Source organism: Zophobas morio, unplaced genomic scaffold (genome assembly GCF_036711695.1).
Source record: "Zophobas morio isolate AGI-343-1 ecotype UQ-CSIRO unplaced genomic scaffold, CSIRO_AGI_Zmor_V1 ptg000009l, whole genome shotgun sequence".
Taxonomy (NCBI): domain Eukaryota; kingdom Metazoa; phylum Arthropoda; class Insecta; order Coleoptera; family Tenebrionidae; genus Zophobas; species Zophobas morio.
Window position 1 is genome coordinate 11,312,255 of NW_026972114.1, and position 18,684 is coordinate 11,330,938.

General features: G+C 32.8%; 1 protein-coding gene across 7 annotated transcripts; it reads right to left on the bottom strand.

Moving 5' to 3' along the window:
• Nucleotides 1-62: 62 nt before the first annotated feature.
• On the bottom strand, nt 63-18,680 carry LOC135125904 (dynactin subunit 1). 7 transcript variants are annotated; one of them, XM_064051663.1, is made up of 13 exons: nt 18,327-18,680; nt 18,173-18,279; nt 18,091-18,117; nt 17,966-18,019; nt 17,662-17,833; nt 13,421-13,937; nt 13,123-13,376; nt 7,498-8,202; nt 2,729-3,055; nt 2,441-2,681; nt 2,179-2,381; nt 534-1,427; nt 63-293 (listed from the first exon to the last, which is right to left on the bottom strand). In XM_064051663.1, the coding sequence occupies exons 1-13, from the start codon at nt 18,498-18,500 to the stop codon at nt 150-152; spliced, it is 3,819 nt and encodes a 1,272-aa protein (XP_063907733.1). In that variant the 5' UTR covers nt 18,501-18,680; the 3' UTR covers nt 63-149. The 7 variants fall into 7 exon arrangements, with proteins under 7 accessions (XP_063907733.1, XP_063907732.1, XP_063907731.1 ...); XM_064051662.1 differs by having other exon boundaries at nt 17,662-17,836; XM_064051661.1 differs by having other exon boundaries at nt 17,662-17,857.
• Nucleotides 18,681-18,684: the final 4 nt, after the last annotated feature.

The window sequence follows — 18,684 nt, forward strand, 5'->3', positions numbered from 1 at the left end:
TCCTTATTGAAATAATCAACTCCCAATCAATACATCTGAAGCCATTAAGACAATCAAACTAGTTTACTCTAACTCAGTTTTATTACCTTAATCATAAAAAATATTAAAACAATAAATTAGTTAAGTATAGTTAAAGCACCATAAATAAATTAACAGGATAGCGATTGTAAGACTTTCTGTAAGTTTTGGAAATCCAATTCCAGATTCACGATTCCAGGTTTTTCATTTCCCGGCAAACAGCCCTTCGGAATTTTCACAAAGCCGACATTCACTGGCTTACTTTCACCCAACGCCTACAACAGAACAACGCGTTTCTCAGAAATTATCGACTATTTGTCTATTTCAGTACTCGGAAACAGCAGGGACTCGACTTTGACTCTATTGGTAACAATACCTTATTAAAGCAAGCCTAAAAGTTTTTGAACCTACATCTATAAAATGATTCTTAGATAGTCAGGTTAAATTTCAAATCCTCACCAAAGTTACCAATCGAATCTAATTTCGTAGATAGTAAGTAAAAATTATTAACTCACCTTCACCATTTCTATGGTCGGGAAAACGGTGAAGTCCGCCTCTACTTTCCCGCCCAATTTCCTCCGAACAATCTCATTGGCCACTTTACTCTGGAAATCCTTGGCCCTTCGTCCAAGATCCAGCATTTTATCTCTCTCTTCGGCGAAATGTTTCTGCCAAGCCGCAGGACCATTTCCCGCTTTAACCTTATAAATTTGCGGGAAATTCGGTTTGGCCAAACTCATCAGAATCTCCTGTTTCAAAGCAGCGCCCTCTTTGAACAACTTATCCAAAATTTCATCTGGCGTTGTTCTAAATGAAGGTAGCGGAGACAAGCTATCTAACTCCTTCTTCAACTTATCAGTTTCCAGTTTAATTCGTTCGTTTCTCTCCTGGTGGAAGAGTTTACGAAGATTATCGATTTCTTGCAGAAGAAGCGGCGAGTCTCTGACGACGGCAGGCAAACTCGGCCCAATCGAGGATTGTAGTGAAGATAATTGCGAACCGGAAGTACTCTTCGACATTGATAACTCCATCTGTGTTTTCTTTGACAGCAGTTTTAGTTTTTCTTTCATTTCGCCTTTTTCGTTTTCGAGGGAGTCTATGTCGGTCTGTAAGTGATCGAGAGTTTCCTCGAATTCTTTTTCTTTCTTTTTGAAGTTGTTGTGGGCTTCTTCGAGTTTTCTTTGCAGTTTTTCGATTGTTAATTCGTAGTCTTTATTGACGTTCCCGAGTTTTTTCTCTGCGAGTTCTTTGCGGATGGTCATTTCGGATAGCTGTTCTTGTTTTTCTTTGAGAGCTTTACGTAATTCTTTTATATCGGATTCTTTGTTCTCTAGTTTGCTTGTTAAGGTTTTTGTTTGTTCGAGTTCTTTTTTTACGGTGTCTGCTCTTACTTGGATTGGAGGAATACTCTGTAAATAATAGTATTTTGAACTATTAATAGGTGTTTTATTAAATTAAAATATCGATATTCTTAAGCAAACTTTCTTAAGTTCTTTTATGTTAACATTGGTTTGACGTCTCAAAACAATTCTATAGATTTTACGCAGTTAAAAAACAGGTATTTTTTATTTAGATTATAGGATTATAGAGATAAAAAAAAGTAAGGACTATATAAGCTCATCAGTTTCATCGGCAATACCTGCATTAATCTTTACTAATATTGTCATCACATTGATTAAAAGAATAATCCTGGTGCGGAAATTTTCAAATATGTATCGGTTGATGTTTGTGGGCTTCAATTTTGGGGATTAATTAGTTTAAGATATACTAATCAACGGCATTTTTGACGTTGTTTTCGCACACATTTCATGCTAGAATCGCTGGACAAATGCAATAAGTGCAAGCGAGTGATCAACCCATGAACAACGAATTTACCCTTTCATCAATTCAATAGGGTTTTAGCATAGACTGGTCATGTGACTTTCATGTGATCACTACATCTACTCGATGATTCAAGTATAGGTACAAAAATGAAAAAAAAAAAAAATCTTGTACCTATGGGCAAAAAGAGATGTTTTTTAAAAATATTAGAAGAAATACTAACAATTGAAGTACAGTATCATCCAAAGATTGATAGGCAACGCCAACTCTAATTCACTTTATTTTCGATCGCACCATCCTTATAAAACCTACTATTCTAATTATTTTTAAAATACTCACCTTCTCCTCTTTTTTGCTAGCAGTAGCTATTTCATACTCATTATCTTGCAGGAACTGTGCGATTTGGGTGACTTGCGTTACAATAAAACTCAAGGAATTTTTAACACTTTGAACAGGACCTAAATCATCCTGTTCATACACTTTATCGCTAGCATTGAGAGCAATTTCTTTAATTTTATCTTGTGGCAGCCCTTTTTCAAACTCTAAAAATAAAAAAAAAATAACATCCCTGGACGACACACCAACTAAATAAAATAAAAACCTCCACTCGAAGTCATGATCTGCACAGCATTCTTGACTATATCTTGCAACGTTCTAAATATGCGCCCCGATTGTTGGTAACACTGGTATAAATTATCAAATACTTCCTTACTAAGACCGATATTCGCTACACGGGTATCTGGTGGAATGCGACGTTTGATCAATTTCAGTTGTTGCTGTAGATGTTCACTTGTTGTAATTAGGTGTTGGGCCAACAATCCAATGTCGCCAACATTACTAGTCTAAAACAAAATTCTGTAAATGTTGAAAATGAAATAATTGTACTGACTTCGATAAGATTCCTAATGACCATGGAGTCGTTATTAAAACCATCACATGCACAGAGTAAGCTTTTGACGTTGTCAACAAGCAGCTGTGTGTGATTGAGACGATTCTCGGGCCCTAGAAGCACAGGAAATAGAGTGTTGTAGTAACTAACACATTTTTCGAGTGCTTCTGTTGGCACGTTTTCGTCTAGTTGGTCACGTTTGACCAGTTCGACGAAACCGTCGATGATTTTCTCGTGTGCTGCCATCTCTGGGAAGGTTGCACCCACTTTGAGAAGTGCTTCGGTTTTGCACGCATTTAGAGCGTAGTGGTATTGGTGCAAAATCGACTAAAAATATATACCATAACGTTACAAATTAGTTAATCTGGTTTCGAATCGTAAACAGTTCTTAGATTGCCATTTGTCGCATTTTTCAAGGATTTTCAAAAACTGACGCTTTTAATTTAATTGACTTACAATAAAAGTACAAAAAAATTGTTCTGTTGGGCAAATATATTATTATTATTTGTAATTTGCTAATACAATTTACTTTACTTAATAATGCAGTGGGTGTTATTGAGGTTAGTGGACTACCTGTCAACGTAAAAGGAATATGAGAACGCCCTGGACACCACAGAATCGAGGACGTTCTTGTAATAAATGGCTCAAGAAACGGAAGTGTTCTAGAAAGGTTTCAGGCCGAGAAAATTCAGTCTGACGGAGCTAAGGTAGATGAAAATCGAAGAAGTTGTATGTTAAGGTTGCAATAGTTAAAATGTGGGAGGACAGCTAAAGAACACAAGATATTTATATCGATGTTTTTTGGATGAGGGTGACAGAAGAAGATGAAGTCCAGGACGTAGAATACATATTGAAGTAGCAAAAAGATAAAAAGACAAACACCGGCGTTGGTGTACGAGGTTGGGAATTTTATAACACAGCAGGAGATGGATTGGAACTATTGATTACTTGGAAATAATGGCAAGAAAAAATCTCCTGAAGTAGTTTTCACTGTTGCTAATCAGAAAAAGGCAGCGTTTAGTAAAATTTGGGACTCAAAGCAGTGGCAGTGAACTCAGGCAGAACAAATCAGTCGTTGTTACGAGTCACCGGAATCGTTTGTTAGAAAACGAGTTTCAAGAAAATCGCATGAAGAGTTGAATTAAAATATGTAAAGTTATATACACAATTGTCGTTACTGGGGTCGAGAACAACCTCATTGGGTTCAGTGGCACACACCCAACGTCCCCAAAACATTAATGTTTGGGTGGGAATAATAAACGGAAGATTCATTGGCCCCTACTTTTTTCACGGAAATCTGATAGCAGATCAATATTTAGATCATCTTAGAACCGCAGTGCTTCCGGATCTAATTGTTTCTGATCCAGATAATCCACAAAATTTAGATCGCAGGATTTGGTTCCAACAGGATGGGGCACCGCCACATTATAGCGTAAATGTAAAGGTTTTTTTGGATAACCAATTTGATAGAAGGTGGATTGGAAGGTGTGGACCAATAGAATGGCCACTCTAGGGTTTCTCAATTTTTTTTGTTATGCAACCCCTACATGAAGCTACATTTTCATATGTAGAAAAATAAGCTTTATCAAATAGGAATGCAATTAAAATTAGACCTTCCTGTTAAAAAAAATCACTGATGCCGTCGTAGCTTTTATAAATTTGACGTACATTTTTTTTACGTATGTCAAAAGATGGAGTAAAATAAAAAACTTGACATGTTTTTGCATTTTTTTCAGAAGCAAATGCTGCGCTTTTTATGAATTTTGTGCATTACTTTACCATATCTCTGTAACTAAAAGAGTAAACTAACTGACTGACTAACTTATTAGAGGACTACTAAGTATTTTTTTAAGTAAATGCGACTTCCATACAATCTTTCATGCCCTGTTTTATTTCCTTTTGAGGAGTGAAATTGACGAAAACGCAGGAACAACTAAATATTAATTTCTAATCATAAGCATAGATGTTAAATTCATGTTCCTTTGTTTCGAAAATTACGGGACTCACAAATTTTCATCCTCTATTTGACCCCTTCAAGGGTGGAATTTCCAAAAATGCTGAAATGTAAGTGTTTAATTTCTAACCAGAAGCCTAAATATTAAATTTCAAGCTTTTGCTTTGACGGAACGGACATTAAGAATTCCATGCCCTATTTTGCCCTCTTAGAGGAGGAATTTCCAAAAATTCTTTCTCATTGCCCGCCTACGTTATGCAGAAAATCTACATGTAAAATTTCAAGTTTCTAAACCTGAATTAGAGCTGTAATTATGTTGATAGATCAGTCAGACAGTTTACTCTTTTATACAGGGTTGCTAAAAAGTATGGATATAACTAAAACTATTTAAACTCTATCCTCTGAAATGTTACTGAAATTTCCCTCAACATTTGCATTTTTTTCTGCCTTAAAACAATACAATTTGGAAAATATTAAGTTTATTTGGTGTAGGAAATCTTGTCTTTATCTATAATTACTTCTTCACTACCTATGCCTTGATGGAGAAATTACATAAAAGTTAATAATTTTAAAAATAACGCATTTAACTGAAACAAAACACGATTTAATAAAAAAAAAAACTTTTAGACAGAAAATATGGGGCTCGATTTCCGGTTAAACCGAATTTTCACTGAAAAGCGTCAATACTTCGTCTTCTGTCGCCATATCTAACCATCATAAGAACTAAGAACTTGTCAGTTCTTTCATTTAAACGTACCATTGTTAAATTAATTATTGCACACAAGTTTAATTTTTTGCTAATACTGCAAGTGACAGATTGCTGACCAATATTTTCATTTATTTCCAAGGCCAACTAAATTTAATATTTTTTCGAATTGTATTATTTGATGCACCAATGAGTTCTGATAAACGGTTCTTGAAATATCCATACTTTTTAGCAACCTGTATACCGGATGTCTGTAAAATCCCGAATTAACTCTTCGTTACGCTCTTAACAATCACTGGTGGGTCTCGGAAAACAGTAAAAAAAATTCCTTCTCGTGGATTTTAAAATTGGTTCTTTTGCTACGTTTAACAACTAAACAACACATTCGTTATTACAATAACTAGTAATAAAACCTAGAAGATGTGGGTGTATTGTTTTTGTAATAATTTGATAAAATTCCATTTGGCAACAATGTTTGCCTGTAAAATGAAGGTAGAAATCAGCAAAAATCGAGTAAGCAGATAAAAATTTTTGACGTATCAAAAATTGTCAAAGTTTTCAAAACCCTACGTTTAAAATGTTCGCAATTAATTTTAGGTCCCTTACTGGTGTTTTATTTTCGGATACATTTAAAGGAATCTGGTGTTTTGTTTTTGATGAATTTGAGTGCCGCAGTGTTTTTTTTTTCAATTCCGGAGACTCTTGGATACCATGGAGATTTTTGGTAAATTATTTAAAACGACTTTAGGGGACTTTGGTGTACTATTTTTGGAAAATTCTAACCTGACCTGTTTCTGAGTTCATTTTGGGACCCCGTTTTTTTCTTTTTTGAAAAATTTAAACAATCTTGAGGTTCTAGGTATTCCTGTTTGAAAAGAATTTGAAAGTGCTTTGGAGCCTCTAGTGTATTTTCTTATAATAATAATTTAATTACATTTCTTAGAGGATACGTCATTTGCTAAAATCAGTCTTATCTTAGCAGGTACTAGCTCCACCCAGCCACCCTCTCTTTTCTTAGAGGGTATGTCATTTGTCAAAATCGGCCTTTTTTTAACAGGTACTAGCCCCGCCCATCCACTTTCTCTTTTCTTAGAGGGTATCTCATTTGTCAAAATCACTCTTATCTTAGTGACTACTAGCCCCGCCCACCCACCCTCTCTTTTCTTAGAGGGTATCTCATTAGCCAAAATCGGTCTTATTTTAGCAGCTATTAACCCCGCCCACCCATCCTCTCTTCTCTTAGAAGATATGTCATTCGCCAAAATCAGTTTTATCTTAACAAGTACTAGCCCCGCCCACCCGCCTTCTATTTTTTTAGAGGGTATGTCATTGCCAAAATCAGTTTTATCTTAGTAAGTAGTGATGTCTAACTTTTACAAAAAATGATCAAAATTTGGAAACATTACGAGCTTACTTATATGCACAAGGCAGGAATTTTGAACATCTTCTCTAGTGTTTACTTAGTTGGTTATTCTTTAATGGATTTCTCTTTTATTGGTTTTGTTTTTGTTTATAATTTATAAATGTCTTATTAAATGTTTTTTTGGTTTATTTATTAATGAAAAATAACAGCTTGTTTTATTATTAATAATAAAAAGTGCGTGCAATGTTGCCAATTTTATTTTTTCCTAATCTACATAATAAAAAAAATATATATATTATTTTTTGGGGACTCCCGAAACCCCCGTACATAACTTACTGAAGAGTTAATCCGTCATTTTGCAGACACCGGGTATATAATATCGATTATTCCCTATTATTCCGTGGGAATTTAGAAAAATCCAGCCTTATTCCTTCTTCACCATAAAGGGAACCTGTGTGTAAAATTTTAACTTTCTAGGTCCAAGAGTTTGAACTGGACTTGTCTTTTTACATGTATTGATATTGATGGCGCTTTTCATGCTTTATTTTATTAATGTAAGTTGGACACTGACTCAATGGGGTTTTAACGCAGACTGTTCATGCGAGCTTTACGTGAGTACACCGAATTTATATCAGAATGTCAATTTCTAAAACTCTTGAAACAACGTAACACTACAACTAAAGAACTGTTCTCGAATCGGATAGAGCATTTTACACAACATAATGAATATTTTTAATAAATCTTACCTGTAAAGCATAAATGTAGAACGACGCCCTGCACCTGAAAGAGAACTGTTCAACTTTATGCCCCTTCAAAATAGCCGCCCTATCAATCTTCTCAATAGGAGCAAACTTCTCCTTAATCTGCCCTAACAGTATCTCACTCTTATGAATCATCCTCGGTATTAACAACAAAACCAACACCGCATCATGATCGCCTCCCCTATTCATAAACGAATCCGGCATATAAGCCGTCAAATATCGAATATGACCCTGCAACTGTTGAATATCCACCCGTCGCAACTCCAAATCTATAGCCTTAGTGTGCGCCTTGGTCTCGTTAAACATCTTAGTAAAATCAACGATTTCAGGTAAGGCCGAAACCGGCTTGTTCGTCTCGGTTTCGAGCTTACTTTGTAACTGTAGCGACTGTTCTTGCAGCTTCTGAACCAGCTCCCGGAATTTACCAAGGGTGGCTTCACGGTCGGCTATAGTTTCAAGTGCGGCGTCTCGATCACGCATCGCTTGTTTCACTGCGGCTCGAGCCATATCTAGGTCCTCGCGGAGTTCCGCTTCGAGTTCGGCGTTGCTTTCGACAAGTTGGTCGTTCATGTCTTGCAGGGCTTCCAAATCGGACACTTCTTCGCGTAATTGGGCGACTTTTTCTTCGAGGGTGAGCTTTTGCTCGCCGAGGATGACTACCATTTCCTCTGCGCCCATAGCAGCGTCCACCTGATTTTGGAGAGTGTGAATAGTGGTGTATGAAAGGTGGAAGAGGGGCTTTTTACGTGTTAGTAGACGGCGATATTGAGGTGAGGATAAGTAAGTAGTGTTGTTTACAATTTGAATGTTCAGCAGAATTAATAAAATTGTAATTTGATTTAGGTCGTTCGAAAGTACGTTATAAATTTTGTAAACATTACTGTATGCGTTTTTAGTGTAACTTCACCAGACAATAATGCAACTAGCGTTTGTATGATATCCTAGAACTGCACAACCGACGACTGATGACAGTGAAGTGACAAGTTATGAGACGACCCCGGAAAACAATTGTTCATTTGTTCAAATATAAAAATAGAAACTTCTATCAAACTAACAAAAACGACATTTCTATGGAGTCGACTTCATGAAAACTACTGCACACATCGCCAAAACTTACTCTGAAAACTCTTTGGAGTCGGATCAAAATCCTATACTTCGTCCGAAACATTACTTTTTTCCTGCTTGAACTAAGAGATACCAGACACTTTAAACAAGACATGTGAAATTCATACAGACGAACAATATCGTTGAAAGATCCAAAAAGATTTTTTTTTCCAATATATATACTTGCTTTGCTCTATTCCAGCACAAGGTTATAAGTCGCCACTCGGAACTAATGCGGGAGATGTGGAAAAGTTGATTTATACTTTTTAAGAAGTCTGATCATCCCCGGAAGATCGGGAACACCTTATTGGTTCAAAACCTTTCATAGGGAGTTGTACACATAAAAAAAAAACTGTCATACATTTTTTTGGTTAAGAAATAAGATTTGCAGTGATCTTTCCTGAGTTTGAATTGTTATACAGTAGAGAAGAAATGCTTTGAGACTACAGTACCTAATAAGATGTCACAGTAGACGTAAAAGTGTCCGGATGGGTTCATTTAGAAATTCAGGGGAGGAAACTGTATCGTCATTCTGTTTTCGATACGTCAGAGAGTTAACTTAAAATTTTTCTCATTGTAATGATTTCTCCAACCCATGGACTCGGAAATGCCAACAAAACGTTCAAATTTGAGCTAGAAATGACTTGTTAGGTGAAATTTATCAATACACAGTTATGTTCTAATCTGTTTTGAACATTCTGAACGCCTAGATGCATTTGTGGCCTACAAAATCGATTATTTTCTAGAAAATGAAAATATTGGGGATAGTTTCCGACGTTCTGGTCTTTGTAGCTTCAAGGAATTAATTCAAAAACGTGGAAAATATAACTTTTAACATTTTCTCTAACGATTCTCGTACCTGCGGGCTTGAAAATGGCAATAAAATCGTTTAAATTGTAGCTACAAATGAATTTTTTTTATCTATTACAAAATCGATTCTTTTCTTAAAAAGAAGACAACTCCAGATAGTTTAAACATTTAAATTTCTCAATTGTCCAGTTTTTAATTAATCCGTTTTTTGTTTATTAAATTTTCGAGTTACCAATTTTCCAGTTTTTCAGTTTTGCAATTTTATAAAGTTTCAATGTTTTTAATTTTAATTGTTTACGATTTCAGTTTTTATTTTTCAAGCTTTTGATTTTTCAGTTTTATTATTTTACGATTTTTCGTTTATAATGGTATCCGATTTTCCAAGTTTTTGATTTTTCAAGTTCATAATCGTACTAGTATTCGATTTTCCAATTTTTCAATTTTAAAATTACACGAATTTTCGGTTTCGTATTTTTGCAATTTTTTTGTTATTTCAATTGTATATTTTTCCAATTTCTCGATTTTTCAATTTTTCTGTTTTGAATGCTTTAATTTTTCAATTTTTTGATCTTGCATTTTTCAATTGTCGATTTTTTAATTTAATAATTTTCCAATTTTTCATTTTTATGGTTTATTAAATTTTCAAATTTACAACTTTTTTTGTAATTCTATAAAGTTTCAATTTTTTTGATTTTGATTGTTCAAGATTTCAGTTTGAATTTTTCAAATTTTTGATTTTTCAGTTTTATTATTTACAATTTTTCAATTATAATGGTATCCTATTTTCCAAGTTTTTGATTTTTCAATTTCGTAATCTTACTAGTATTCGATTTTCCAATTTTCTATTTTTTCCATTTTAGGATTGTCTGGTTGTTCAATTTTTCAATGCAGTTTCAAGGAATTCATTCAAAAATATCAGAAACTTTTAATAATTTTTTTTTCTCCAACTTTTGAGCTCGAAAATGTGAAGAAAACGTTAAAATTATAGCCAGAAATGAATTTATTTTCCGTGGTGTAACATCACATTGCTTAGTATCGTCTTTCCGTGGTTTATGGGCGTTTCTCGTACTTTATTCAAATCAGTATAGAAGATCTACTTTTTAGAATACCCCTATAGCAGAAGGCAAACGATACTAGAGGTGAAATAGTTGGAGAATAGCAAAAAAAAGGATCCTTTGTTTGGATTTTTACGGGGTTTATTGTACAAACATCAGTTTATTTAGAACTATAATAACCTTTTGGACGTTGTTTAAGATAAATTAATTATAACGTGTGTACGAAAAAACGTAACTGTCTTATTTTTTCGAGTACAGTATTGCGTGTACACCAAATTAAATGGTCTTAAATATACTAGAATATGATATGAACAATTAGTATTTAACATTCATTGGTTTTTGTCTCCAACATTTAATTATTTTGAGCGTAAGGCAATCGAGTCCATTGGGCGACTTGCCACTTTCATGTTTTTTCAACGTTTCATGACCTTCAGATTACAAAAAAAAATTAGCCAGTGTCGATTTTTATTGGAAAGGTAATCTCCGAAACTACTGGGCGGACTGCTGTTAAATTTTGTATGTACAAGGTGAGTCAACTAAAAGAGGACACGTCGAAAAATTGTTTATTTATTAGTCAAAAGTAAATTTGTAAATGGAAAATAATAGCCTGCGTGCATACGTAAATTCTCTGCTTTAAAAAAAAAGCAATGAAATTACTTATATTGCAGAAGTAGCATTTAACTTTTTTTTCTTGAATTATTTTTTTGAGTAATCTCCGCTAGTGCAACTTGACGTAAAATTTGGTAAAATGTTGGATTGGATTGTTCAGAAAAGTATAGTAAATGAAATAATATTATAATGAGTCTGAAAATACATGTTTCATTACATACGGAAAAACGTGTTTTGAAAACCAAGCGCAGAAAATTTTATTTTGCAAAAGCAAATAAACGTTTCAAAAGTAACCAATATTGATTTTTCCGAGTGTTTTTCTCAATTTTATAAATATATGGAAAGCAACGATTTTTTTTTTTATTATTTTGGTTTCTGTCAATTATTTCATGTTAAGAGGAGTCGCTACGTTTGGCTTTGGCTCTTATGGTGTTGTTAATATATTTTCAGAATGTAATATCTCCTGCGAGGGTAGTTTCTTTTAAACAATTTTTTTATCATATATTTTTAAAATTTTGTTGAAATTTTTGCATCACGTATTTTGAAAATTCAATATTTCAGTTATTTATGGAAATTTTGGAACGGGGTTGCCACCACTGTTTTCACCTTGCAAAACTTTAGAAATCGTATTAGGTCTATTTTTGACTTTAGTTGTAGGGACTGAGATATAGTAAAAATAAAAGTTAACAACTTCTACGACACAAGCTTTTTTTACTGTGTATCGTTTCTAACAAAAAAAATCGACGATATATCTGGTACGATTTTTGGAGATTTGTAAGCTCAAAACAGTGTTGAACACCATGTTCTGAAATTTCCTTTAATAGTTGAGATATTGATTTTTAAAAATACGTTATGAAAAAATTTCACTAAAATTAGAAGAAAAGTATCATAACAAACTGTTTTTAAGAAAATTGCCCTTGCGTTATATAAAGAAAGTTATATTTAAAATCTCAAATCCACAAGTCTTGATTAGGAGTATATTGTAGATGGTAAGCCGTTAACCAAAATTTAGCGAATCATCCCCACCACCAAAGGGATGACGTCATCTCTAAAACTTAGGATAATATATATTTTTTGATTTTATAAAATACGATACTCGTTCACTTGTGGTCTACGAATCTGTGTTGAATTTTTGACCCTAGACATACAGATTTTTGGAAGAAAAAATCAAAATTGTATAATATTTTGTAATTTAACTTTGAAACTGCAAAATCGGATGGTCTGGAACCTTGAAAACCTTTTAAGGTTGTCGTAAACATAGTAAATCGGTAATCAAAATTTATTCATTTATCCCCTTTCAACAAATTGATAACGTCATTTCAAAATTTTGACTAACAAATCCTCTCTGAAATACGCAAAAAAAAATTAATGAATGAGGGAATTTATTTTATCAATTAAATCAAAAATGACACATTCCACTTTCCCGAAAATTTCGGAATATCTATCCAAATTGGTATTTGAAAAAATGATGACGTCATCACAAAATTTTGTAACGGAAAAACTCACCTGAAATAAACGCGTAGCATGCTTCTTTACCTTTACTTTAACACTACATACATATCTATATTCTCACTGATAAGGGTTATCATACAAAAATAAAATTCACAAAATCAAGTCCTATAATTTTTCGAAAAAGGGACGATGATAGTTCTGTCGAAATAACATTCAACCAATTTTTTTTAATGACAGACTATATTTTTTAGATCTTCTTGTACAGACTTTTTCTGTAGTCATATATGTACGTAGTTAGATGCGAAAAAAAAATTGAAAATGTCATAAAAAATGACACACTAAGGTACACACAATAAAACTTCCAAAACTCTGTTCATCCTCACCTTTAAGTAAAAAGCCCCTTATAAATAGTGACAACAGTGCTTATTTTGTATCAAAACAGCAACTTTTACGGTTGCAATTTCGTGTGAATAAGCGGTGGCGTCAAAGCAAGTCTACGTTATCAAAATTTACCTGCTATAACCGGTAACCACCAACAAATCCAAGTTAGTAACAAAATTACAACCTAAAATTATCATACTTGCTCTTGCAGATCCGCAACTTGCTGCTCCATCTCTTCAACCCTAGCACTCAACTTCTCCTTCGTTTTCCCCAGTTCAACAATTTCCGATTTCTTCTGATCTATATCCTTCAACAATTTCTGATATTCGTGCTTATCGTGCGCGGATAAATCCCTCAACCTGACCAAGGTTTCCCTCAATCTAGCATTCTGCTGCTGCAGCTGTTTCACCTCGAACGTTGACATTTCCTCGCCGCCGCCAGAAGTCCCTCCAGCTATTCAAAATTACTACAAACCACATCACACTACCAATACTTACATCTCTCCTGCATTTCAGTTTTGAGAATCCTCAAATCGAGAGTCACTTCCTCCAGTTTTTCTCTGCACACTTCTAACTCCAACTGTAGTGTTTCTGCTTTTTCTTCTGCCATTTCTTTGTCAAGGGTCGCCATCTCCACTGCTTCGGCCAAGTCGGCGACTTCGTCGGCGTGCGTTTCTTTGGCTTCGACTGCATCTTTGGCCTCTTGTTTTGCTCTTTGCAATTCTCTTTGTAAGCTGGCTTGCACTTCCATTATCTTTGATTTGAATTCGATTAGTTGTTCTAGTTGGATTTTTAATTTATCAAATTCCTTCAATTTTTCTTTGTCTTCTTGTCGCTTGATTTTTAAAGTGTCTAATTTTTCATTCAAGTCGCGGATTTGTTGGTTGCGATTCTCCATTTCTTGTTGTAATTGTATCATGTTGATTTTTTCCTCGACGGAGGTGATGGGTGTGGGTGTTGTTGTAATGACTTGGCCTGGAGTGAACTGGGGTTTCAGAGTTTCGACAAATCCGGTCTATAATTAAAGTTTTTTTAAGTTTTATAGTGTCACAGTCATTCCATAAAATAGTAGTGATACATTGGGTAAAGAGGGGGTCCTTTGTTTCATTTAAAATAAATTATTTATAGTTTGAGATAAAACGAAAATGAAATTAATACCTTTTTTCCTACTTCTCATTAATACAATAATAACGGAAACGGTGGTAACAATTTAGATATATTTTAAAAATTTCGTGTACATGGCCAGATGTTAACTAACATTAGTCTGATCGTCCCCACCAAAGTTTTACGTCATCTCAAAACTTTGCTAAGTAAATCACTCCGACTTTTAGGCTTTATTTATCTTCGTCCACTCTTTTGATATCACAATTTTAGTTTTTTCATTTTCTTTAGATAAGATTATTGCACAACAGTACAAAAGGTTAGCTAACAGTGCATACTGATAAATAACTGAACTAACCTAAGAATAAAACAAATGAAGTCATACATAAAAACTTAAAATAATACAATAAAAAAGGAACACAAACTTAGAATTTATTAAAAGAAATACCTAAGTCGGTACCTCATAAAATATCAAAAATTAGTCGGTTTTTAATGACTTGATTGGACATATCTAGAAATTGATTTAAGTGATTCACAATATAGGGAGCCAGATATGAGATTTTTCAATGTTTCGGTATCATAATTTTTCGTTTTCTCAAGTTTAATTTTTCCAATTTTTCAGTTTTTTGGACTTCCAAATTTTTCAATTTTTCGATTTTCCAGTTTCTCAATTTTTAATTTTTCAATTTTTCATTTTTTCGTTGCCTCAATTTTTCAAGTTCTTAATTTTTATTCATTTTTCCATTTTTAAGTTTCTTAATTTTTAATCTTTCGATTTTTCAATTTTCGTTTCTTCAATTCTTCAAGTTTTTGATTTCAAATTTTTGGATTTTCAAGGTTTTCATTTTATACTTTTTGATTTTTTCATTTTTGATTCTCTAATTTGACGATTTTGCAATGTTTCTACTTTTTTTGCTCGAAAAGTTGTAAAATCGAAAAATTAAAAATCGAAAAACTAAAATTCTGAAAAAATTGGAAAACTGAAAAAACGCAAAATTGCATATGGAAGAACTGAAGAAACAAAAAATTGAAACAGTGAGAAACTAAAAAGAGAGAAACTTAAAAATCGAAAAGAAAAAACGAATCAAATCAAAAAATTGGAAAACCCAAAAATTGTTAAATTGAAAAATTATAGAATCGTCAAAACTGTAAAGTCGAAAAACTGTAACGTCGAAAGATGTAAAAATTGAAAAATTAAATATCGAGAAATTGAATAATCGAAAAATGAAAACATTTTAAACTCGTAAAATTAAAAAAGTGAAAAATTTAAAAAATTATTCTCATTACTGAACATTTAAACAGAAAATTAGAAAAATCGTGAATCAAAAATTGAAGAAACTAAAAACTGAAAACCGAACAACTGCAAATTGAAAAATCGAAAAATTTGATATTGAAAAAAGAAAAATTATAAAATGAAAACAGTGAGAAACCGAAGAATTCAAAAAAATAAAGAAATTAAAAATTCGAAAAACGGAGGACATGAAAAACTGAAAAATCGAAAAACTGAAAAATTAAAAATTGAAAACTCGTGAAACTGCAAATCCAAAAAGTGCAAAATCCTAAAAAGTGAAACATCCAAAAGTTGAAGATTGGAAAAAATGAAAAATTAAAAAAAAAAACGAATATTTATGTAGCTGCATCGTAAATTTCAAGAAACAAAAAAAAATTGAAAAAATAAAGAAAATAAAAAACCGATAGGAAAAATTGCAAATCGAAAAATTGAAACTCATGAAATGATTTTTCATTTCCTTTATTTTTCACCTTTTTTTTTCTATTTTATAATGAATAGAATACAACAGTTTCGTCATTGTTTCGTTTATTCAATGTTTGAAACTTTCAAACTTTGATTTTTCAATTTCTCTATTTCCAATTTTTCATTTTTTGGATTTCCAATTATCCGATTTTCTGATTTCTTTAATTTTCAATGTTTCGATTTTACAATATATATTTCGTTGTTCCGATTTTGCACTTTTTTCATTTTTAGGTTCCTCAATGTTTAATCTTTCGATTTTTCAAGGTTTCATTTTATGCTTTTTGATTTTTTAATTTTTGATTCTTCAGTTTGACAATTTTGCAATTTTTCTGTTTTTTTTTTGCTCGAAAAGTTGAAAAATTGAAAAATTGCATGTGGAAGAACTGAAGAAATGAAAAATTGAGGCAGCGAGAAAGTAAAAATCGAGAAACTTATAAAACGAAAAACTGGAAAGAAGAAAAAACGAATCAAATCGAAAAATTGGAAAACCCAAAAAATCTTAAATTGAAAAATTATAGAATCATCAAAATTGTAAAGTCGAAAAATTAACATGGCAAGATCGAAAAATTGAAAACTTAAATATCCAGAAATTAAAAATTTAGAAAACGAAAAATTGAAAAATCGAATACATGAAATAGTTTTAAAATCGAACAATAGAAAAATGGAAAAATTCTAAACTCGTAAAATTAAAAAAGTGAAAAATTAAAAAAATTATTATTATTGCTGCATATTTAAAATGAAAATTAGAAAAATCGCAAATCAAAAATTGAAGAAACTTACAAATTTGAAAAATCATGAAACTGAAAAATCTAAAATTGAGAAAACGAAAAATTAAAAAGTTAAAAAGTTGAAAAATCCAAAAATTGAAAAATTCGACATTGAAAAAAATTATAAAATAAAAACAGTGAAAAAACAAAAAAATTAAAAAATCGAAAAACGAAAGACATGAAAACTTGAAAAATCGAAAAACTGAAAAATTTAAAATTGAAAAAATAAAGAAAATAAAAAACCGAAACGAAAAATTGCAAATTGAAAAATTGAAAATTGGAAACTCGGGAACCTCAAGCCGAAAAATTGCAAAATGTAAAAAATTAAAAATTAAAAAATTGGAAAACTGAAAAATTTAAACTTGAAAACTCGAAAAATTGCAAATCGAAAAACTGAAGAAACAAAAAAAAAAGCTGCGGGAGTGTTATTTACATCATTGATTTTTACTTTATAGAGGTTATCAGAAAACAAAAATCTCATTTTTTTTAATATAAATTTTCAAAGAGGGGGTATTTGTTTGGGTGTACTCCAGGGGCGAGAAAAGTTCTGTCGAAACACAGGATTGCCATTCGACAATTTAAACATTCTTCCAATACTTTCAGAATTCATTCATATATTTTGTTAAATTTACACACTATTTTTTTGTTGCATATAATTTTGCTATTTAAGTTGCGTCTTTAAGTTCTAAATTTTCTCTACAGTACACGTCACAGTGAAAATTCCTTGTGTACTACAATACATTTTGGTTGAATCTATATGAATGAAATGCTTTGAAATTTTATTTGCGTGGAGACACCCAGTTACTCCCAAAATGTTTTAAATTAAAAAAAAAATAAAAAAATAAAAAATCATTGCACAAAAATGTGACTAATAAGTAAAACCAAAATTAAATAAAAATTAATATTTTTGAAAATATCGAAAAAAAAAAAATGAAAAGTGAATTGGTGGAAGTCTCATATTTTATATTTACTAGACATAGTTTTGACTTACATAATAAAATATTTACACTCAAAAGTTTTCAAGGATTTGCATGTTCCTGAATGATCCCAAATCAATAGACCCACGCTATACCTATGTATTCCTATTTTACGGAATTACCAATACACCCAGAAATTACCTCAATAAACGAAGCGCGTTTAGGTATTTGACTCGCATGTTCTGCGGTATCCGGTTTTTCGACAACAGGTGAAGCCAGATGGCTGCGACTGCCTCCCAACGACTGACGGCTGCCTGCAAGCGATTGGCGACTACCCGACAGCGACTGTCTACTGTCAGCCAAAGATTGACGACTACTGGCCAAAGATAACCGTGAACTAACAGAACAAAACAAAACAACACATAGAAACTACAGCATGTTAAACAAAATACAGAGGGGGTTAGTTGCAACATAGGGTCAATGCACAAGGCGCTCTAAGTAATACCTTGAGGCAGATAAAGAAGGGGGTCTTTTTTGAGGCGACGACTTTCGACGCACTCTATCCATGCAGCACAAAAAAAAATTAATGTTATGGGGGTTAATTGGTTAAGTGGTACAGTTGCAACTTACGTAGTGGGTTTGGGTTTTGTACCAACGCTATAAACATCAAAAGGCTGTAGTAATCAAACAGACTCGTGGTAGTTGCACAAACCTGCTATGTCTTGTACGTGGCTCCGCAAACTCCTTGATGGGTTTCCCATGGTCGTCGAGGGGGATGACTTGGGTGGGTTTGACGAACAAGCCGTGCTTCTCTTCGCACTATTTTGATTGTCACGATCAGTGAAAACGGGTTGCTTTGAACTCACCTTAAAATATTCGACACCCTGAACTGTACCGTTGTTTTTACCTCTGGGTTCGTCCAATTTTAAACCTATCCAAGTATCGGATGCGAAATTCGTGGGACCTACAAAAGCGACAACTCCCTGCACATCTTTGCCGGTTAGTCTGACTTTTTGTCCAACTCTGAGATGTTCCGACATTATGGACCACTTTAACCTTAACACCGTTATACAATAAATTAATTATCAACACCACAATACATCCTAATTAAATTGTCTTTGGTTTTCCTAAATATTTAGTTTAATCACTGGATTGTGTTGAAAAAAAATCACAAAATTCTTTTTGGATGACGTTAGATTCGGTAATTTGACAGATCATGTGTCA